At 35.4% G+C, this 21,922-nt stretch overlaps 4 protein-coding genes and 1 long non-coding RNA gene across 10 annotated transcripts; 1 reads left to right on the forward strand and 4 right to left on the reverse strand.

The window, feature by feature from the left end:
- Positions 1-1,811: 1,811 nt before the first annotated feature.
- Positions 1,812-3,130, reverse strand: LOC105802647 (uncharacterized). The gene is made up of 2 exons (XR_008191326.1): positions 2,832-3,130; positions 1,812-2,103 (listed from the first exon to the last, which is right to left on the reverse strand). It is a non-coding gene; the product is annotated as an uncharacterized LOC105802647 (long non-coding RNA).
- Positions 3,131-3,354: 224 nt separating this feature from the next.
- Positions 3,355-6,820, forward strand: LOC105802645 (F-box protein At4g00755). Of its 2 annotated transcripts, none has more exons than XM_012634408.2 (6): positions 3,355-3,515; positions 4,087-4,271; positions 5,038-5,454; positions 5,561-5,724; positions 6,018-6,136; positions 6,344-6,820. In XM_012634408.2, the coding sequence occupies exons 2-6, from the start codon at positions 4,145-4,147 to the stop codon at positions 6,633-6,635; spliced, it is 1,119 nt and encodes a 372-aa protein (XP_012489862.1). In that variant the 5' UTR covers positions 3,355-3,515; positions 4,087-4,144; the 3' UTR covers positions 6,636-6,820. The 2 variants fall into 2 exon arrangements, with proteins under 2 accessions (XP_012489862.1, XP_012489863.1); XM_012634409.2 differs by having other exon boundaries at positions 3,359-3,515; positions 4,084-4,271.
- A 327-nt stretch (positions 6,821-7,147) lies between these two features.
- LOC105802646 (peroxisomal membrane protein 11C) lies at positions 7,148-10,083 on the reverse strand. Of its 2 annotated transcripts, none has more exons than XM_012634415.1 (8): positions 9,862-10,083; positions 8,819-9,017; positions 8,492-8,566; positions 8,321-8,395; positions 8,155-8,235; positions 7,965-8,039; positions 7,702-7,875; positions 7,148-7,385 (listed from the first exon to the last, which is right to left on the reverse strand). In XM_012634415.1, the coding sequence occupies exons 2-8, from the start codon at positions 9,008-9,010 to the stop codon at positions 7,350-7,352; spliced, it is 708 nt and encodes a 235-aa protein (XP_012489869.1). In that variant the 5' UTR covers positions 9,011-9,017; positions 9,862-10,083; the 3' UTR covers positions 7,148-7,349. The 2 variants fall into 2 exon arrangements, with proteins under 2 accessions (XP_012489869.1, XP_052479766.1); XM_052623806.1 differs by having other exon boundaries at positions 9,837-10,039.
- Positions 10,084-11,442: 1,359 nt separating this feature from the next.
- Positions 11,443-15,051, reverse strand: LOC105802643 (uncharacterized). 4 transcript variants are annotated; one of them, XM_012634405.2, is made up of 4 exons: positions 14,880-15,051; positions 14,516-14,713; positions 14,194-14,295; positions 11,443-13,337 (listed from the first exon to the last, which is right to left on the reverse strand). In XM_012634405.2, exon 4 carries the CDS (start codon positions 13,297-13,299, stop codon positions 11,617-11,619), a length of 1,683 nt encoding a protein of 560 aa, XP_012489859.1. In that variant the 5' UTR covers positions 13,300-13,337; positions 14,194-14,295; positions 14,516-14,713; positions 14,880-15,051; the 3' UTR covers positions 11,443-11,616. The 4 variants fall into 4 exon arrangements, with proteins under 4 accessions (XP_012489859.1, XP_012489858.1, XP_052479727.1 ...); XM_012634404.2 differs by having other exon boundaries at positions 14,516-15,051; XM_052623767.1 differs by having other exon boundaries at positions 14,436-15,051.
- Positions 15,052-17,735: 2,684 nt separating this feature from the next.
- LOC105802641 (protein-ribulosamine 3-kinase, chloroplastic) lies at positions 17,736-21,102 on the reverse strand. Its single transcript, XM_012634402.2, has 9 exons — positions 20,837-21,102; positions 20,210-20,363; positions 19,975-20,065; positions 19,798-19,872; positions 19,603-19,691; positions 19,310-19,428; positions 18,703-18,843; positions 18,356-18,432; positions 17,736-17,961 (listed from the first exon to the last, which is right to left on the reverse strand). Exons 1-9 carry the CDS (start codon positions 20,931-20,933, stop codon positions 17,815-17,817), a joined length of 990 nt encoding a protein of 329 aa, XP_012489856.1. The 5' UTR covers positions 20,934-21,102; the 3' UTR covers positions 17,736-17,814.
- Between the last annotated feature and the right edge of the window lie 820 nt (positions 21,103-21,922).

Raw genomic sequence — 21,922 nt, forward strand, 5'->3', positions numbered from 1 at the left:
ACGAACCACGAACAACAAGATATACACGCAAAGAAAACAATTGTAAAGGTTTTTTGAGTAAAGGCTATATAAAAGCCAATCGAATCATAAGGAGGTGGGCAAAAATATTGTATGAAAAGTTAAAGAAAATACGAAAAAGAAAATACAAGAAAAGAATAAATGATTTTGAAGGTGACGGCTTCTTGTTTTTTCCTTTTGTTCTTTTACTATTTTCATTTTATTTTTTGTTTTGCTTTCGTTTCTAAAAAATAAAGAAAAGGAGTTAAGGAAATTTACCGGCGTGGCGTCATTGAAGCTCCTTTATTTCGTCGCCATTGGAGCAGGGAAAGTGTTTTTCAGAGGGAGAGCAAGACGGCAGTATCAAAGAAAGAAAGAAAATGAGTTTTAGGGTTTAAAAAGGGGGATTTTATTTGGTTTTAAGTTGATGGGTTATTTATAATTTAGGCCCTTCATGTTTTTATGGTTTTCAAAATCACTGTTTTTTTATTATTTTCAAATTTTCCCATGAAACATTATTAATGTTTTGATTTAAATCAATATTGCGCAGTGCTTTAGATGGTTTGGGTAAATTGTTTTTTGGGTCCTTCCCTTGGTTGCGCGTGTTTGAATTACTCACTTTCTTGTTTTTATTTTCAAATTCGGCTCATAAATTCTGTTTGGCTTTTAAATTTAGTCCTTAATTTGTTTCTTTTAGTTTTTTTATATTGTTTATATTATTCATTAGTATAATTATTACTATATTATTATTATTGCACGTATATATTTGTGCATATATATGTAAATATGTGTATATTCTAAATGCTTTAAATATATATGTAGTACATATATATTTTATTATCATATCATTTTATATTTATAGTTTATATATATTTTATATACATTCATATTTTTATAATATTTATATTTTCATGTTTTAAAATTTATATGTTCATACATTTTATAACATGTACATATATTTTGCATTCTTTTCAAGGTTTATTATAAATATTTTCCATTTTTTAAATACATTATACTTATACATTTTTTAAAATATATTAATATATTTTATATGTATTTTATCATTGTTTTATTTTTATGATTTATGCATTTTCTCTCATATCCATGTACATATTTGCAAAATTCGTTGATACATTATGCTTATGTATACACATAATTTAAATTAAAATATTTGTTCCATATTGCATTGACATTTTAATACATTTTTTAAATACATTTTGATTTTGTGAAAACATTAAAATTATTTTTATGATTCAAAGATTTTCAAAATAAAACGATATTCAAAGTTAGGGATTTTCGAGGAAAATTGAGCCCTAACGTATTGGGTTCCGATTTTCTTTGTTAATTCCAAATAACCGAGAATATTCGTTATTTAAAATATATAAACAAAATCATTTTCGAGAATTCAATATGTTATGTCCTAACGCATTGGGCATGACATATTGCTTTCTCAAATGAAGATTTTCTTTAAAAATTAATTAAAAGCGATATTCAAAATTGGGATATTGAGAAATTGTACCCTAACGTATTGGGTCTCAATTTCTTCGCATGACTTGAATAATTGATTATCCTTTTCAGATTTCAAAATTTGAGTTTAACAAAATCTTTTTTTTTCGACACCAAGATATTAAATAATCAATTTGGTATCGATTTTGGGCGCTTCTTGAGGTGCTAACCCTTCCTCCTGCAGAATCGACTCCGAACCCGTTTTCTTAAATTTCGTAGACCAGAATCGTTTTTAAGGTGAGCCGATCACACCTCAATAAAGGATCGGTGGCGACTCCAATTCTTGTTTTTTAAAGTCGACAACTAAATTTTTGTTTTCAAAAAATGGTTTCGACAAACATGTTTTCCAATATAGAATTTTAAGAAGCAATTAAACGATTCATAGGACCAAAGAGCCCCGACAACAAAATACTAGTAAGCATAATTAATACAAGTTACAATGAAGCCTATCATATCGGAGGTGGAGCAAGTTCATCTTCACCCTCCCATGATTCCTTGATATCAGAGTCATCAATATCTTCATCATCCCATTTGCTTTTAAGTTGTTCCTTTGCAGGGAGAGGTGGAATCTCATCCTCTGCAACAATAGCATACAACTTCCTGAACAAAAAAAAAAGGGGGGATTTCAAGAAAAGGAAACCAATAATAAAAAGAATGACATAATGCAATAGGTTCTCCAACTAAGATTGGAAACAGACCATAATCTTTAGCACTTATTAACAACTCAAAAACATATGAAATACAGAATAGAAATGAATCTACTTTAAGGTCTATTTACACTTTAAAATTCCTATACAAAACTACGAGGCGACCATCAGGTAATACTTCAAGAAAAGAACTAGTGAATCCGAGCAATTGAAGCCAATACTAGATTCCCAAGATGTTGCCACAATTATTGATCTTCCACTACATGCAATTTTTCTTTTTAATAAAAAGAAAAAAAAAACCTCTAAATTTCTCTTTTTGGTTTGGTAACACCATAGTTGATTTCCCAAGAAACTCAAAGCAAACACTTTTGAAACATCTCAACTCAACCTCATACAATCTAAAACCAAAAACAAGAAAAAGCCCTAAATTTCAATAAACCCAAAAGCATTTAGCTCTAAAAAAAGAAATTTTCCACATTCAAGTTCATACATAATAAAACATACAAAAGAAAATAGAATCACTTATCAGTCAAAGAATTAACAACAAATTCGGGCTAAAATTAAAATTACCCTAGTCTTCCATTTCACTTATCAACAACTCGCCTTGTTATATTTCCAGCAATTGTTAAATCAAAGCAATGGAATCAGAAATGCAGTGAAAAAGTAAAAAAAAAAAAAAACCTGCGTGAGCGGGAGTAGACGAAGCGGAAGCGAGAATGTCGGCTTGAGTAACGCAAACATTGGTGAGAATCTAATGCCCTAAAAACCCAAGGGTTCTTCTGCAAGGTTCGTCCACGGAGGGTGAGTCAGGGCCTAAGATCAAGCCTAGAAAAAAAAAGGGTTGCAACTTTGCAATCGAAAAAAAAAAAGAGGAAATGTAGAGATGGGAAGAAAAGAATGTTACAGTTTATTCATTCTTTGGGTAGAGGTGAGGGCAAAAATTGAAATTGGAAAAAGAAAATTTCTTATTCCACAGTTAAATGACGATTCAATGATGAGAGAAGGGAATAGCTATTCGGCCACTTTCTGTAATAGACCCTGAATCAATTCAGGCCCATAATACCATTATAGCCAACCAAACTAATATTTTATGGTGGGCCCACCGAAATAAACCCCCCTATCAAACATGTTGTTAAGGGAATTTGCCGCTTGAACTGATGATAACGGGTCGGGTCTAAAGTATTTTGTTAAAATTTCGGCCCGAATCGGCCATGTACCTTCCATTTATGCGCCATCGCTCTGTTCCAATCATCTCCAACAACGACAACACTTTCTCTCTCTCTTTTTCCCCTCACTTTCTATCGCTAGGGTTTCCGCTGCTTGGGAGATTCTCGATTTAATGTTTTTCTTTTCTCGACAAAAAAAGTAAGGATCTTTGCTTTACTTTTCACATTTTTTCCTTCAAAAACTCTCCTCCCTTTCTCTTTTCCCCCAAAATTTTTTGTTTTATTTTCTGAATCCATTGAATTTGGTTGGATTCTGGTGCATTCTTATTTAAAACCTTGAAAGTTGCCAATTTTCATGCGGTTTTTAAGTTTTATTTCTCGAGATTCGAATTAAACTCAATTGATTGGATTGTTGGTACTAATTATGATACTGATTAGAATTAGCTGTTATGACTAGGTTTTATTTATAGTGAATTGTAAACCATTGATTGTACTTCTATGGTCTCGAAGGAAAATTTGATCGAACCCTTGCAAGATCTCGTTGGTTTTATGGGAATTATAGTACTCAATTGCATTGATGTGGGTGTGTAATTTTCAAATATTTGGTCTGATTTAATCACACCGTATTTACTATTTTCTTTTAACAACACAGTTTGATCAGATGAAACGATAGTGGTGAAAACAGGGTATTAAGTGGATAAAAAAAGCCTGAAGATTTTATTTTACTTAATATCTGAGCTAACATTTTGTTTATTGCTGTTGTAAAGCAGGGGTTGAAGCTCAGTGATGCATAGCTGCTTGATACCCTTTTAGCAAATTAAAAGGAAAATGAAAAATGGTCTCGATTTCTTGAATTTACTCAATTGTGATGTATCACTAAAGATTCTTACGAATTTGGAGGATCCATCTGATCTTGTTCGTTTCAGTGCTGTCTCACGCTCCTGGCGACAATTTGGTGAGCTAGAATTCTCTCTCTCTATATATAAAAGCTAGCTTATGAGATGAAGACTGTATTCATCTTACTTTATCAAGTTGGGAAGGTTCTAATGGAGCATAGCATCAATAAGTGGATAATATTCTCAATGCAGTTTGGTTGTTGTGATTTCAGTTTAGTTTAGTTTAGTTATTTTTCATTTGGTCTTTTGTCTTCCGTGTCTTTTATGTTTATCTAAGAAATTTGGATGTTTGAAGTAAAATAGTTTTCAATAAAAACAATAGGCTATAATCCTCTCAATTCAATGCAGATATTTGAAATGCTCAAATTCTTCTTTTCAGATGCTGCCTTTGATGCAAATTTTCCTTTCGTTCCAAAAAGTTTTGATTGATTAACTAGCTGATTGTTTTTTGCTAAGTCTTCCTCTTTCCTCATTTGTGCATTTTTATTTTCACCACTACTGATCTTAATAAGCTGCTTTATTTGCAATCTAGTCTTCTATTCTTCTGGTGTGGGCTTGGTGTGCAATTCTCTTTTACGTGAAAGTTTGCTGAACTCCTAAGAACTTACTTCATAATCTGCTAACTTCACTAAAGAAAAGAGAGTAATCTACCTAAGCGACTTTTAAAGTTGGAAATAAAGGAGACAATCATGCCATTTGTTCTTTATGGCAGTGTCACAATTTATGTGTTCATGATGATATCAATCTTGTCACTCTGGTCTTTGGCTGTTTTGCATGACCAGTTTACAGTCATTGCTGACTTTATGAGTTTTCAATGGTTTGTAGTGATTGAAAATGGTCTACTCAAGCATCTGTGCCGGAGAATGTTTCCTCAATTATCTAGAGTTGATCATGTCAACGAGCTATGTGGCACTGCAAAAGGGCATGCTGAAGCTGGATCTAGCAATTTTATGGAATGGGAAGCTTTGAAGAGGGAGCATAGAGTTTATGCCTTTTTTGCTCGAGGTTGTTTGTCATTTGCTCCCAGGGAGTGCATCTATGAAGCAATCATCGCTTCTAGCACTGATAATGATCCAGAGGAAGGCATACATAATACTTTGGAACCAAGAGATAGGGTGGCACGGAGAGCTTCATACTGGTCGAGTAAAGGACAAAGTAACCCTGCAGTGCCTGAGACGTTGACATATAGATTGTGTGCTGATTTATGTGTTATTACTGAAATCAATGTAAGGCCTTTCCAAGGTAATAATTGTTTCAATTTTCTGCTAACTTGGTTCCATCTTTCATCTATCTCGTTTTATATTAACTTGAAAATTTTCTGATAATATGCATATTCTTTTAAATCCAGCTTACTTCCAGATTGGTAAACCCATATACTCAGCTAACTCTGTGAGATTTCGCATGGGTCATGTCAAGTCCTGCATGGACAATATTGTGAAAGAATCATGCCAGGATTGTGGTAACGAAAAGTTTGCATGGACTTACACCTCACAAGAGTTTCCGATGGCTCAGGTAGGTTCAAGTAGCTGGGTTATATGGCTTATATCTTTTTTTTGGCTTTCTCTGGTTGTTACTACAAGAAATATTAGATTTGGTTATTCTGCAAGCATCCATTGCCAATACCGAAGATGATATGCTATATATAGTACTAATACAATACTAAAGTATCTCTTAGTAGTATCATTTCTGCTTTCAGTTTCCATGTTCCAGATGCATGCTTGTGAAGTTAATACTATCTTATTCTTGTAGTTTTGTAATAATCCTAAAAGGAGCACTGCTGACAGTGGATTTTTTTACGTAAGCAGGAAAATTGTTTGCAGAATTTCAGGCTTCCGGAACCTGTTCTTTGTATTGGTGGAATATTACAGATTGAGCTGTTGGGTAGGGTCCAGAGACAGGAAATGGATAGCTTATACTATATATGGTACCGTCAAATGCACCCTCTGTTAACCTAGTTTGATACTAACATTGGTGAAACGGGGTAATGAGTAGAGATTTTTTTGATAAGATTTATCTTAGGGTCCCATAAATTTCAATTATATAATGTTCATCTCTGGGTTTCTCTAGTATATTTTTGGCCATTTTGCTATATACTGGTTTTGATGCAATCTGTTGGTTGGCATCATTGCAGTGTGTCTCATGTTCAAGTTGTGGGGCGGCCATTATCTCCTGCATTTGGTATTCAGACATTTGAACACTCTGAAAAATTTGTGCTGGAGGCACTGAGTTATAAACAACCAACTTCACCTGCACAGTCCAGCTCCGCACCCACTTTGCAGATGCGTGTGAGAGACTTGGAGCAGATTTTGAATTTACTGCGGGGAAATGTTGTCGACGTAGTGGAATATGGATATGAATGGGAAATAGAGGATGAAGAATCAGATGAGGAGGATGAGGATGAGGATGAGGAAGACCGAGAATAAAACTAGTGCTGTTTTTCTTTACCCGTTGAACTTTAGTTACAGGTCACATGGAAGCTAAAATTTCCTGTAACATTAGGAGTATGCCCTTTGGAGTGTTACCTGAACTTTGTTCAGGATTTAGTTATTCTGATGTGATATGCTAGTGTTTATCAATATATAAAAGCTTTATCTAAGTGTTGTTAGAAGCGAGGCTTCCACATCTGCCCACTGTATCCACATATAACCCCGATGACACATCAATACCGTGCCATTTCTTGCCGGAAAACTAGAACAGTCTAAATAATGCAAAATAACAAGGTTATGCTAAGGAATGGGTGAGAAGACCTTGTATTTATATATGCTGCTGGTTGGTTCCTTTTATCAAATTGGGATAATTTACCTAGATGGCCAAATCCCCAACTCAGCCGTAGGTAAAATGTACCTCACAATTTTTTCTGTGGGTTTCCACTAAATTGGGCAATTGTTAACCCAAACTGATCAAAATGGTCATGCAAACATAGTAGACAACGTAATTAAAACAACCTAAAATCAAATATATATTAGTATTATTTGGTTGAAACAGATGGTGCTACAGAGGAAGAAAATCGGGTCAGGTCGCCCCAGGTTTACAAATTCTTCAAAGCTTACACCAATATGAACTTAAAGCACAAGTTCAATAAAATTATTTAAACGATAGAGATACTCAAGCTTGTCGGGAAAAACAGGCTTCCAACTTCAAGGTGTCTTAGACTTGGGCGGTGACGGAAGTAACTGCAACACAACAGAATATCGTTAGCCTCCCAAACCAATAAATCGAACCAAAATTTTCATGTCCTTTCTTGTTACACAAACAATAGATGTAATACCAATTTTCTCATATCTCAGCGCTGTTCATTAACACCGATTAAAGTTGCCAATAATTTATCATCACTTAAATGTAGAGTCGGCTCGATGATTTGAGTTTTGGATATAATATGTCCTACCTCATAACTTGAGCTATTTCCCAAAGGTATTCACTTCTAACAACCAACCGACCAGAGAAAAAGAAAGATGTCCACTATAAAACTAAAAAGATGGAACCGAATACCTGATAGCAGGAGATGAGAGATGAAACAAATCCAAAGGCTCCCGTTACTCGAGGGGTGACTTTCTTCGGTGCCAATTGAAGAAGCCCAACTGCTACTACTATATCCATTCCCGCTTTAACAAGGGCCAAAGTCCTCTCATTTGAATTTTGGAGCTTTGCACGATACTCCTCATTCTGTGTTTATATAAAGCAAAATAAAGTTGGAAACTACAGAAGAAGACTGATTATAAGGACACTTTAGAAGAAACACATATCAAGCATACCTTGTACTTGTCACTATCCTTAAGTTTCTTTTCCAACTTTTTCATTGATGCAGATAGCCTTCCAAGCTCCCCAAGCTGACAAAAAGATGGTAATGTGTTTTGAAAAAGGGGATAGAGCTAACGAACATCTTAAATATTAATAATAACAAAAGTAAGCAGAGACTCCTCAAATTAGTGAAGAGCAACAAACCTCAACCAATGTGGTACATATTGATGATCCCATCCAACAGAAAAGGGATATTCGTCCAATCAACTCAGCACGTTCTTTGTTCTGTAAATGCCTTTCTTACAATTAAAATTCGTAAATCAAGACAAGCAAAATTCAGTATAATACCAAAATAAAGTGTATTACATACCTTATAGATGCCTGTTCTGCCAAGCCACACAATTTGATCGAGAAATAAGAAAGTTGACAACAGTGCATTCTTTGACTGAAACAAGCATTAAATTAACCCAAGAAGGGATCTTTAAGTTAACTAAGTCGAAAGGGTAGAGAAATTTTATAGGAAATTGGAAGTTTATCACACCTTTCCTAGCAGAACAAGTGGAACAGGAGTTCCTTGAGGAACTGGGCTAATAAGACCATGCAAATCGTTCACAAACTGCAAATTCACGGTGAACCAAGAATCAGATGCCTTTTGTAGTACAAAGAATCAAAGTTTAGTTCAATTAACACATTACTTTCTAGAAACCAAAAGGAAAGCATAGATCTTTATTCCAAGTATTAAATACTAACTCAGAGTGCTGTACATTCAATGGTAGAACAAAAAAGAATTATCTATTAAGTGAACAAAGTTCATCCTTTTTCAAAAAAACTAACTAGTTACTTTTTAGTATTTGACATTGTGAGATACCTTAAAAAGGCGGAAAACTTTCCGTGCCAAGCTGGTTGATTTGTCAACATTTTGCGCTGTGCCAGGTTGCCCATCACTTAAGAATTTCGAGCCATATTGTATAGCCCTGCATATCTTATCCCTTGCTTCAGCCTTATTCAAATACAAAACTACAAGAGCAAGTTCGGCTCTAGTTGCATCCAGTGTACTCATCCTTTATCTGCACGAAACCGGAAAGAGCTGTGATAATTACACTCTCATACAAGCTTAAAAGTCAAGTGCGAAAGCACGAATATGATCATAAGATACAAGCAGAGAGTATGTTGTCTCTTAAACAACCAAGCTCTAACTAATGGCATGAACATGCTATAAGAAATTGGCAATCCCTAGATAGTATGAAAGTTCTAACAGCCAGCTTAAACCGAATAACCATAATCCCACATTCAAATTTCGTTGGACTCAACCACTTAATTCTCGAAGATATGCAGTACTAAGCATCAAACTCTTTTCACACGGTTACTATTGTCTCAAATCTATTTGGCTTCTGAAAGTACACAGATGGAAGCTTTTAGCTTGAGCAAAAAACATGCAAAATCAGAATTAGCTGAGCCTAGTACCTAATAATTTAGCTTAGTTTTTAGGATTACATCCATATAATAAACAAGATACTCAGAATTAAATCTTCAATTCCCCAATTTCCTATAGACCAAGAAGACCCTATCACCATGACAAAAAAAAAAGGTATAAATTCAAACATTAATCAAATCATCAAAACCCAAATCACCCAAATTCGTAAACACAAAAACAATCATATGGAAGAACATAAACTAAACTTTAAAGCAAGAAGTACCCAGGGAAAAAAAAACATTTCAAAAAAGTATAACCACAGCCATAACAACAACATCAACATACAGTCAAGAGATTTTCTTCGTACAGCTAAAAACCAATACGAATCAATTAAAAGCACTAGGGAATTGGTAAATTGAATAAGAACTACATACAAGGAGGAGAAAAGAGAGAAAGAGAATGGGAATAGTACCGAAGAAAGTGCCCGATGATCTTACCTCGAAATCCACAAACTTTTCTCCTTTTTTTATTAAAAACTCGTTTTTTTTAGAGGCAAGGAAGCAGATTAGGGTCTCTGGGTGTCACGCCCTCTCCAGCGTCAGCTCAATGTGTCGTTTTTCGATTCTCTAATCTTCTGATAAAGGCTTGTTTGGTCCATTCTTTTCGAAAGAGGAAAAAAATAAGCCTTAAAACGACAGGAACTTCTTCCTTCCAACAATGAGTTTTAAACCGTTGGATTATGATGTTTGGGCGGACCCACTAGCATAATCGGTGATGGTGTGAACAGAAAGTAACAAACTGTATATAATAGATAGATGAACGAGGTTTTCGTAAAGCGGTTGCTTACTACTTACTTACACGCATTCCAATTGTTATTTTTTTACATAGGCAGCTACAGCTGCTACTGTTCCATATCAAATTTGCCTATGTTTATGGCTTATCCACGTTCTGGATCATTGAAGTTGTTGACTTTGTTCAAAGAGTTCAAAGGTTTGTTTGGAGCAATAAATATAAATTTATTTATTTATTTTTACTTTCTTGGTTTAGTTAAGGGTGAATTGTGGAAAATTTTGGAGATGGATTTTTGCATTTGTTTGGGAAAAAAAGTAAAAAAGGGAAGATTGTAATTTCTGTCCTAATTTACAAAGGGAGTATGCCTTTTTAGTGTTTTCTTAAGGTGTCAGTGTCCAGTTTTATTCATTGCTAGATGAAATTAAAAAATAAAAGGAAAATAAATGAACATTTTGAAAAATATACAATTTTGAAGTAACATACATTCTCTTTTTGTATTTTCTCTTTCTAATCATTTATTTTTATGTATTAAAATAAAAATGATAAGTCTTTTTCAATTTTTTTACTACCAAGTTTCATTTTTACTCAAGGAAGCATAGGATGGAAATATAGTGTTGAGAGAACTTATGAGTGGTGATGATAGATGAACTAGTACAAAAAGAAAAATATACATGATAAAAAGAATGAATAAATGGGGTGGTTGTCATCTGCCACTAGTTGAAGATGGGTTTTGCATTTGCCGGCATAGCATGTTAAAAGAGTTTCATTTGAGGGCTTTGATCGATTCTGACAGATACAAACACCCAAAGTGGTGGGGTTTACAACTTTTTGGTGCTTTAACTGCTCTTATTACCATGGGTTTACCAACTTTTTGGCTCCAACTTGTCATGTTATTCTTCCCATCTTCAATGTCTCAGCATCTAGATTTGGTTTTTAGCAGTAAATGTTCGGTACAGAGTCATAGGAACACTGATTTCCTGGTGATTTCCCCCATAGCCTCAACCACGTTTCTTTCAGCTTCAATCCCTGTACTAACCAAGGATGGAAACTTTATTTTGCTCATGAAAAAAGTGAAAAAGTAAAGATCTGTAAATAAATGAAGAAACTTAGATGGAATCAAATCCAAAAAGCTTTACCTTGAGTTAGAAGCAAGAGTAGGGGAGTCTGTCTGAAAACAACTTATGTGAGCATATGCCAATGTCTGATTAAAACAACAAAGCAAGCAGAATCTAAAACTATCAAACAACATCAAGAAGTTTATGATCTATGTCTGCAAAGATCCAAGACACGGGGGAAATCTTACAGTTATGATAAATATAAAAACATTGATAGCACATAACTAGTTTGTTTTCATACAGACAATGAAACATAATACAAGGAAGAGGTAGGAAAGAATATGAACAAGAAAAAGGGAAATTTTCATTATACAAAACGGGAGTTTTTTTCCAATTTCTTCCCCCCTACTTCCGGCTAAACAAACATCTAAGTTTTCCCCTTTCCAACCTCTCAAGTAGCTTCTTGGCACCAGGGGTTTCCATCTCGAAAAGCTTCTTGAGATACCCAATGGCTCCATATGAGATCATAAGCTTTTTGCATTTCTTACTTGATGAGAGAGATGCCAGGCAAGACACTGCATACTTTTTTGCGGTGTTTTGGGGACTTGGATCAAGCAACTGGACCAGATTTGGCACGCTTTTATCGTCCTTTTTCACTTCCCTGCAATTCTGGGACACAGTTACCAAGCTTGAAAGGGCTTGAGCAGCTACCTCTCTAGCACTGTTTGATTTAGCCTCAAGCATCCTAATAAGAAGAGGAATGCAGCCAGCTTCGCCTACCAGCTTTTTTGTTTCATTTGTTCTGCAAACTTGACAGATGGTTGATGCAGCAGCTTGTTGTGCACCCAATGATCCGGATTTGAGCACATGAACTAATCGAGGGAGGAAGCCAAGTGACACAAGAACTTCCATCGATACCGAGCCAACCAAGTTCCTCAAAGCTCGAACTGCTGATTCTTGGGGTAAAGGACCATCAAGGTATACCAATAGACTTCGAATTCCACCTTCTGAAACAACAGACCTTCTCAGATTCTCATTGCTGGCAGTGAGATTCTGCAAGCATTCTGCAGCATACTCTTTTGAACCCAACAAAATTCCACAATCAAGGAGATTGATCATCACTTTTATGATTCCTTCCTCTGCTAGCACTTGTCGAACCTCAGGAACAGCTGATATGTTTTTTAATGTACTAGCAGCTGCAGCCTGTGAAACCGAGCCTCCAGTCCGGCAGATTTCAATTAGTGGTCGAACCCCGCCGTGCCCTATAATTGCTCTGGCTGTTTCTGTTGTCATCGATAACCTCTGAAGTGAAATTATTGCCTTCTCTTTACCAACTGTGCTGCCAGATTCAACAAGCCTTATGAGAGGAGGCAAAACACCTTCCGAAACAAGCCAGCTCTCACAACTCCCAGATTCTGCAAGTGAGCAGATTACAGTCACAGTCTTTTCCCGGATACGATGAGAAGTTGCTGTTAACAACTCGACTAAAGCAGCGATGTTACTCCGTCCCATAACAGACAACACACCCTTTTCATCCTCCTTCATAATCTCAACAAGGCTGTCAATAGCTTTGTGCTTTGCTTCCAAGTGCCCAATCTGAAGACGTGCAAGCAATTCCTTTAGATGGCCGTGTGCTGCAGTCTCCGATTCCGATGACGAACCAACTAAAGATACAGGCAAAGTAGCTTCACCAAGTACACCAGTCTTGATCAAAAGTCCACAATCCCTTAAATTCAGATCCAGTTTCCCAGACAACGCATCGAGATCACTCTGCATCTTAAGCTTCCCCTCATACTTCTCCTTCAGACATAAATCTGCCAATTCAATGGCTTCCTTCAATGTCTTTGACACAGCCTGCAGTTGCTCCTTACAAAGAGCATTTTTCGAAAAGAAAGGATGGCTCGACAAGTCCGATAACCGTGACGGGACCTGCTCCAATTTGAAAATTATAATCTTCCACCTACCGGGGAACCCCTTCACCTTCCTTGCCTTATCAAGTGCCATGGGAACAAGTTCTTGAGCATGCCATAACCATTCCTCAGCCGACTTACCATCAGCCAAAACCCCATTTCCAGTACCTTCTCCCATGATTCAGATATGGATTTTGATCCAAATGATCATTAGAGCTGTATCAAATGAAGTTGATAGAAAACCCAAAGCTTTAGCAATGAGCTAGATGAGGAAAAGGGATAATTTAATACGAAAGAAATGATATTTTTGATAGAAAACAGAAAGGCGGTGGAGCAGTTGCAATCATCAAACATTTAAATCATAAATTAACCAAAGACAATTAAACAAAAACAAAAGGTCCAGCACCAAAGAGTTTCGGGAATCTTGTGTAACCACACACAAAGTTTGTTTACTGAAAGAAAAAAAACCCAAGACCCGACAAGCAAAATTGAAGTACCTAAAGATGACTACACGAGTCCTTTGCTTTATCAAGTGATCATTAAATGCCAACTAAAAATTTTATGATCTTTAAAATAACATGTAATCATATGGAAATGAAATAAGTTACTTTTTAACTACTAAATATCTGCAAATTAATCAAGAAGCCGTCAATGAATAATTCTAGAAAGTACCCAGAATACCCTTTTTGCCATAGCCATGAAGGACTGTAATTTGAGGGTAGATTTGTAAGTGGGTGAAGAAATAGTTGAAAAAAAAGAAGATAAAAAATTAGCTTTTAACCAAGGAAATCCTTAGAGAAATTTGATGTCTTGACTTGTGATCTAAAAGACAAAGGTCATGAATTTTCCAAGCAATGAAAGCCAAAAATTTGGATCCTAAGCTGCATTACTAATTATAAACCCATAAATAGTGTTAGCTGGAGAAGAGACTTCCCTTTGAAGAGAAGATAGGTCATAACCATAGGAGTCACTATCCAAAGCTGTGTATTTAAATTCTCCAAGGTGGAGCAACCCCACTACCAATATAATTTATTCTAAGAAAATTCAAAGCAATAAATTCTAAAAGAAATACCTCAAAATTGCTTTGACTTTCCTTGTAATTCACAGCACACTCTAGTCTCCACTATTTACAGCCACCAATTAGTCTCCAATGGTCAATACCCTCTGTTCGAGGCTAAGAGCCGAAGAAAAAGAACAGTAAACATACATTCAAGTCCAATCAAAACGATCAATTTCAGAGATATGAGAACTAGGATGAAACGAAGCAAGAGAGAGAGAGAGAGAGAGAGAAGAGAAAAGAACAAAAGTAAAAACCTTTTTTTTTTGCCCTTTTATGAGGGAAGGGATCAAAGAGAGTTAGCTAAAACAACTTCAATGACCATTATTGGACCAACCTTTACGACTCAGGGACTCCAAAGCTTGTTCCTTTTTCTCCACCAAGCAACCCAACTGTAGCTTAAGCTTCAAACTTTCTTTCACTTTCTCTCTCAATTCCCCGACCCAGAAAAAATATGCTTCTAAGAATCAGCAACACACCATGGCTTCCAAACAAGGAAACCAGAAAACTCTTTCCTTTACTCCAAAATTGAAACCTGCAACGCACAATCAGATTTCTTTAAAAGAATAAAAAAAAACCCAGAACCCACTTTTTGTTCCCTGATGGAAGATCTTAAACTTTGAAGACAAACCAAATTCAAAACCTATTTAAGCATTCGAGGTTTAGGAAACGATCACAATCAAATTCAAAAATCAAACCACCTTCCATACTCTCTCTCTCTTTCTGCCTGTCTGCCTCTCTTTATAAATAATATATAATAGAAGGCACCGTATCAGAGTGTTTCAGACTCTGGTTCTTCTCTCTGTAGAAAAAAAAGCAAGTGTTTCTTTTTTTAACTATTGCCTGTAGCAACTGGGGCATCGATTTTCCAAAGAGTACTAAAGAACGAATATATAATCTCTATTCATTCCAGACAGGAGCGTTTAAATGTCGAGCAAGTTTGAAGATCGTACGGTTATGATTCCTGTTTTAGGACAGAATCTACCGTTGGTATTGGTTACAATTTTTACAAATTGTTTTCCATTTACGTTGAGTATTCGTTCTTCCACGTGTGCTGTTGGTATTGGTTTTGGATTTGTGGGGATAGGTCTGAAGATGTCCAAATCTTCAACCATAAAATACACCCAAACCACAACAAAGGTCAAACTCAAAATCTATCTGTATAGCATATTCAACATAATAAAACAAATAATTTATGCATGCAGATTGGAGAGGTAGGATGCTTGAAACTTAAAAAAGTTTATCAGTGGTGATGGTAAGACCAAAAAAAGAAAAGATAACTTCCATTATACCGCAGCCTTTTCGAGCGAGACGTGACACGTAAAAAAAAGCAAGGTTATAGCTAGAGGGAGGATTAGCGTCGGCGTCGCCATGATGGGACGCTGTCGTTTGTCGGCTATATCTCAACTATTTTGCCTTTTGGCATTTTGTACACCAACCTCCACAAACACCAAACAAAAAGATACACCGTATACTTCCCTTCCTATTCAGATTTGCTAAATGTGGGTAAAGGATTGTTTAGGTAAATATATTAGCTTTGCCGACAAGTAATTCGTCTAATGACTAAAAAAATTATATCAAGAATATATATTATCAAAAGAATCTTGGATTAAACTGCACAGATCCCTGAACAAAATTACAGTCTTTTTTATTATAAAACTCGTCAATTTAAACTCTTTATTAACGGTGATCTTGAACGTTGAAATGTTGTAGCATGTTTTTAGAGGAAACAGATTAGCTTGTAAGCTACATAGAATAGAGACCACAATTACGTATGGTTTTGAGTTGAAACTGAAAGCATACCAACCATATATATAGATGGTGAACCGACCAGATCTCATGAACCAGTTGTAGAAACCGATCCTCTTTCGCTTCTATATAACCGGGCCTGAATATCTTACAACTTGGCCCCCATGATTTTTATTTTTTTTTTCACGAGCAAAATTAGTCCTAAATTTCCAACATTGGAAATGAATATGCTAGTTGAATTTGCATATAAATCTTGATATTTGTTTGACTAATCCATTGCTTGGTATTGGGTTAACCTTCTCCCTTGTGGTCACAAAAAACAAAACCAACTTTGATGCCTACTAGTGTGAGATCTGAGTGGACCTCTTTAGCTCCCCAAGAGGAGTAACATGTTGGGTTCGATGTACATTTGATGTGCTAACAACCATCAGATCCTTGCCTCTTAGACATCATTTAACTTGTTTATGTTGTTTTGTTCTATGTCCACTGTCAGCTTCAAATCGTTCCTTCTTTACTAGCATACTGTAACCCAGAGCCTGATTATAGAAGGCGTGCGGTTGTTAATATGTAAAGTTTTGCATTCATGCCAAGTTTTTGTATCATGCAAGTTGCTAGTGATGATTCATTGTACATCATGAATTTAATAGAACCCACACCAAATGGGGACCACTCATCTGCTTCCACTCTTAGGTACCTACACCAAGTAATCAAAACCAGATTATTTAAGTCCTCAAAGCCCCACCTTCAAATTTGCTGGATAACTCCAAACAAGAAGTTAAATATCATCCTTAAGAACATTATGAACCATATGATTGGGTTTTGCCTTTTGACAGGTAATGTGCCATTTCACCACAGGCTTCTCTTACCTTAACCTGTTTGGGTCTAATTATGCCAAACTTTAACCGGTCTCTTTGACCAAATCTAGATTTCCACCGTACAATGCAAAGGGTTCAAAGAACTATCATTTCTGCTTTTAATGTTTCTTTTTCTTTTTTAAAGAAGATTAGTTTATATATTCTTACTATAAAGTACATCACTTGCTATATAATGTAATAAAGAAAAACCAAGTACATCTTCATGCATATCCCCCTAATTGTGGGTGGACCGACTAAACGTTGGAGGAACTACCATAGAAGAAGAAACCTTGAACCATGATATTGATCCCAACAAAAATCATTTGATCTGCAAATAATTGGTCATTAAAACTCATTTCCCCATATCTTACTCAGCTGAGTGGAAACCCAATCCATTCATTGCTACAATCTAAAACGCTGGAGCTTTCCCAATTTGAGGATGGATCGGCTCATCCACCACATGAGACAAAATGATGCTAGGGTGCACCACTTTTTCAATATTCATCTCAACTGGGTTCTGGAATTGGTAGTTTCTAAGTGGGAAGTACTGGCAACAGTGAAGTGGCTGTCATAACCTTGATACTTTGTAGGTTCTTGCTCCATTTAGCCTTCAATGAAGATAACCTAACTCCATGTCTCCCATCAGATTATGTCCGTTAAGCCCAACAGTGTGAGATTCTTAGTGTACTTCTTTGGCTCCACAAGAGGGATGGCAGGCCGTGTTCGTTGCAAGCCAGGTCCTTGCCTCTTGACCAAACCCGCCAACTTTCTTTTCTTGTTTATCGTTTGTCTTAGCAAGTGTCTGACTTGTAGGTTTGTAATGCTCAAACCCACCTGCTTCATTAAATGATAGCAGATTCATTCATGGCAGCGTGCACCATCATGCAGGCATTGCAGAGAGGAAATCAGCACCATTCAGATAGCATATTCATATTATAGAGACAGTAAAACAAATAAATGAATAATAATGATCTTTCTCACACAAAAGTTACTACATACAGATTTGTACAAGAACTTTTCAGTCGCGATGTGTCTATGCATTCAGCATTCTAAGATAGTCATCTATTATTGAAATAGCAGATGAGCGGTAACCAGAGCCGAATAGATTGTAGTGATTTAGGTAATGGTACAACAGATAAAGATCTCTCCTCTTTTCAAAGCCTGGCCGTTTAGGCATCACCTGGTAAATGAAAGCAGCATGAGAAAGTAAAATATGAAGCTTAGGTTGCAGTGATGAGATTTTCTACAACCCTCATAATGTCATTTCTGGTTAGTTAACTCAACACAATCAAGATTTATAAAGGGTGGCCAATCCTTAAGGTCTAATCTTCAGTAGTTTCACGGGCTGCAATGGCATTGAAATCGAACGAGCTTAGTACAGGTTTCTATGGCAGGAGGTAGCTGGTATAAAAACCTTTCAATTTTTCAAAATCAAGTGCTAGTGGCCCCAAAAAATATTAACGTCTTCCAACGCAAAGAAAAATTACACAGGAATTTGATCATTGTTCAGATCTACTGAAACAGCAATGCTTTAAACAACAAAAACTTATAAAGCTTTTTGAAAATAACAATACCTCAAAGTAAGAAGTGTAGAAAGATCCTCCAAAGCCAGCGCACCATGACATTCCGAATTCAGCTTCATTGTGTCCATCTGTAAGAGGCACAAAGATATACTAAATTATTTCTTTGAGCACCCAACTCCACATGCATTCATACCGCCACTGATATAATAGATAACTCCACGGTAGTTGGCCTTAAATTCTCTTAGATTCAAGCACAATGTCATAAAAAAGCATATTAGTTCCTTCAGAAGCTCTAGGCTGGCAGGATGCAAAATTAGATCGATTCAAGTCTGAATATATGTACAAAGGAAAAATAAATCTACCAATAGAGTAGTTTATCAACACAAATTGAAACTTACAGTAACAAGCAGGATCAAGTATAACCGGCTCGCCATTCTTGTCAGAAGTGATATTCCCACTCCATAAGTCTCCATGTAACAAGCATGGCTCTATAACAATGTCTTCAAAAAGAGGCGCCATGTTCTTTATCAACCTTTGTCCTGTAAATAAGATTTCCATTTTTATTTGAAAAGTGTATGACAATCTGCTTCAACAAGCTGATCTTAAAAGTCAATATCTATCTCATTTGATTTGGAATTCCTAAAAGTTGATATTTTGGGTAAGTGTTCGTGGAAAAAAAAAATACACTTCCATATGTTCTTGAACCATCTTGGTAAACTGATATCTTAAGTCGCACTAGTTTAAATGCAACTATAAAGATGCACAAACAACCACAATCAAGGAGATATTCTTGCATAAATCATGCAAGTACTCTAAAATCGCCGATTAAGATGCATGTAAGTTACACGTAATTAATAAATGTAGCCATGGGTATAAATATTCGGGACACCATTTTTCCAATGTAGATAACTCATTATCTGTACCAGAGTATATATGGCAAGTCATGATGTAGAACAGAAAGTACATAAGAAAAGTAGACAGCAATTTAATGGGGGAAAGAATAACCTCTTTGGTAAATGGTCGAATCACCATACTGGTCCTGTGCTAACTTGAGCTGGTAACCTAATCTATGCTCTCCATAAAACTGAATCCAATCAGAGCACCAAGTATTTATCTGTGGAGTACTACAAAGGCAGCACATATTCACTCGTTAAAAAAACAAAATCTTAAGCATACAGACCATCTTGAATTCCTCAATACCATCAACGCTAAAATGGAAAAAACAGCAAAATTATTGTATGACAATAGAAGAATGACCAATATGATTGAAAACAATAATGGTGTTTCAGAAATTGAACCTGCCGACGGTATTATTAACAGGAAAACCAAAGCCTTTATCTGATTTCCCAGCTTTATGCATTTCAGCTAGCTTCCTTCCCAGCACAGACTAACAGATAATAGACAGTTAGGAGATAAGAGGCAAATCACTATTACTGTTAGCAGTAATTAAAAAAAGGGCGGGGGAAGGGAGGGGGAGACTTGAACTGGCTCACTTGATTGCTTCGAGAAGAACCGAATTCAATATATTCCATAATGATGTATGATCCACCATTTCGTAAGGGTCCAACCTATAATGAGTAACAAAGTATACAATTTTCCATGTAAAAGAATAGCATAAGAGAACTTTAAGAAACCAAAATTTCAGCATCAGAGTAAACTTAGACTCTTACCTTAAAGGGCTTAGGCACACGAATTGTTCGAGTTTCATACATGGCGTCTAACCCGATAGCTTCTGCCTCGAACATTGGTGGACCGATACTCCTGATCCATTTTTTGCAACAACATGCAAACGTTCATTCATTTGACAAACAATATTCATTAAGCAAAAGAAACTACCTAATGCTATAACTTGGATGAACTATAAACGCCTAATACATCAAAAGTTTTGAACTTTGCACAACACACCTGTTTGTTTTAACAAAGAAGGAACCAGCATCAGTGTCGTAGCGATTCGCAAGATTGATGCAACCACCACCTACGGGACGAATACCCGTAATCCGGGTGGCTTTTCCTTCGGTGAGAATCCATTCTTGAACAGGATCATCACTCAATGCTGCCACTGTAGAGTAATCATATATTAAGCATTCTCAACCATTGTTAAATCAAGTCCTTTCAAGAAAAAAATTCATAGCACGCAAGCAAAACCCAAAATAAAGTTCATAACTCCTACAGACCAAATTTTCAATTTTTTTCTCTCAGGCCCTTATATTATTTCCACAAAAAGTCCAAAACTGCCAACGCTATGGACAAATTTTCACTTTCACTCATGAAAAGTTATGAAGATTATTATATTTTGGTCTTAACAGAACCTTAAAGCAACTTCTAGAAGTATCATATATGAAAATCTTTCAAAAGAACATCAAATAAATGGTGGGTAATGGACTCGATTAGTTCTCAAATGAAAAGAAATAACGCATTCAATCAATACAAGGGAATTCCTCAAACCCCCAATGCTTAGTCCTGAAACATCTAAATTCAACTGTAAACAAACAAGTCCTGCAAAAAAGAAAAGGCACTGATAATGTTACTTACTGGGAAATGGTCTGCGTTTGGTGAAGCCGATTCGAGGAAGACAAGGCATAGACAGTAAAGAAACGCTGAGAGATATAAGTCCCACGTGTGCCACCATGATCTGGACGCCGGAACACTATAATCTCTCACACAGACAGCTGACTGGCAAACAGGTCCTGATAGTGTCGAGTTGTAATTGGGTCTCTCTGTTTAAAAGAATTTTGATCTGTTCGGCTTTGAGGTTAACCCTGTTCGTTTAAAACTTTAGGCCCCAAGTTGTATGATAGCCATACAAGTTTCTCCTTACAACATGTTACAAGGGGAAATTTAAGATTTTTTTTTCCCTTTACAGTCATTCATAAATTAATATACTAGATTATATCAGACGAAAAAATTATTTTCTATAAAAATATTGTTTGAAAATTTATTTAATATGAAGTGATAAAAATTATATATATAAATTTTATTAAATAAATATTTGATCAAAATTATATAGAAATACTAAAAGATAAAAACATCATCATCATAATATTATTTATCATTAAAAAAGTATATTAGTCTTTTTCTAATTTAGTTAATGCCCAATCAACCCGTGAGACTAACTTATTTAGAGATTTTATAATAAACTAAGTTACGACACATTCACACATAAGTGATAACAATATTATGTAAAGAATAACTTAAATATAAACGCAAAAGGGCAAAAACACAATTATAAGAATATAACATGCTTTTTATATAAAAGGATATTGCCTTAACTCTCTAATTAATTTGGTATTTAGTTGACTTATAACAACAAGACAGCAAGTAACTTAACTTAAACTATAAATCTTATCGCATGTGAAAATAACATGTTTAATATATAGATATATGTTTAAAAATAGTATATAATAAATAACAAAACATAAAGTTTAAAATTAATAATGATAGTACATATGTAGTATGTACAATGTTAAAATAAAAAATAGTTTAAATTGTGAGTAAAAAGAAATTAAATAGGTAAATAAATCATATTGAGAATGATAAATGCACTTTAATTACTTATCATAGTATTGTCATTTTCTATAGCACATAAAAAGTTATCATGTTGGTGTTGATAAAAAAAGA

Source organism: Gossypium raimondii, chromosome 11 (assembly GCF_025698545.1).
Source record: "Gossypium raimondii isolate GPD5lz chromosome 11, ASM2569854v1, whole genome shotgun sequence".
NCBI classification, from domain to species: domain Eukaryota; kingdom Viridiplantae; phylum Streptophyta; class Magnoliopsida; order Malvales; family Malvaceae; genus Gossypium; species Gossypium raimondii.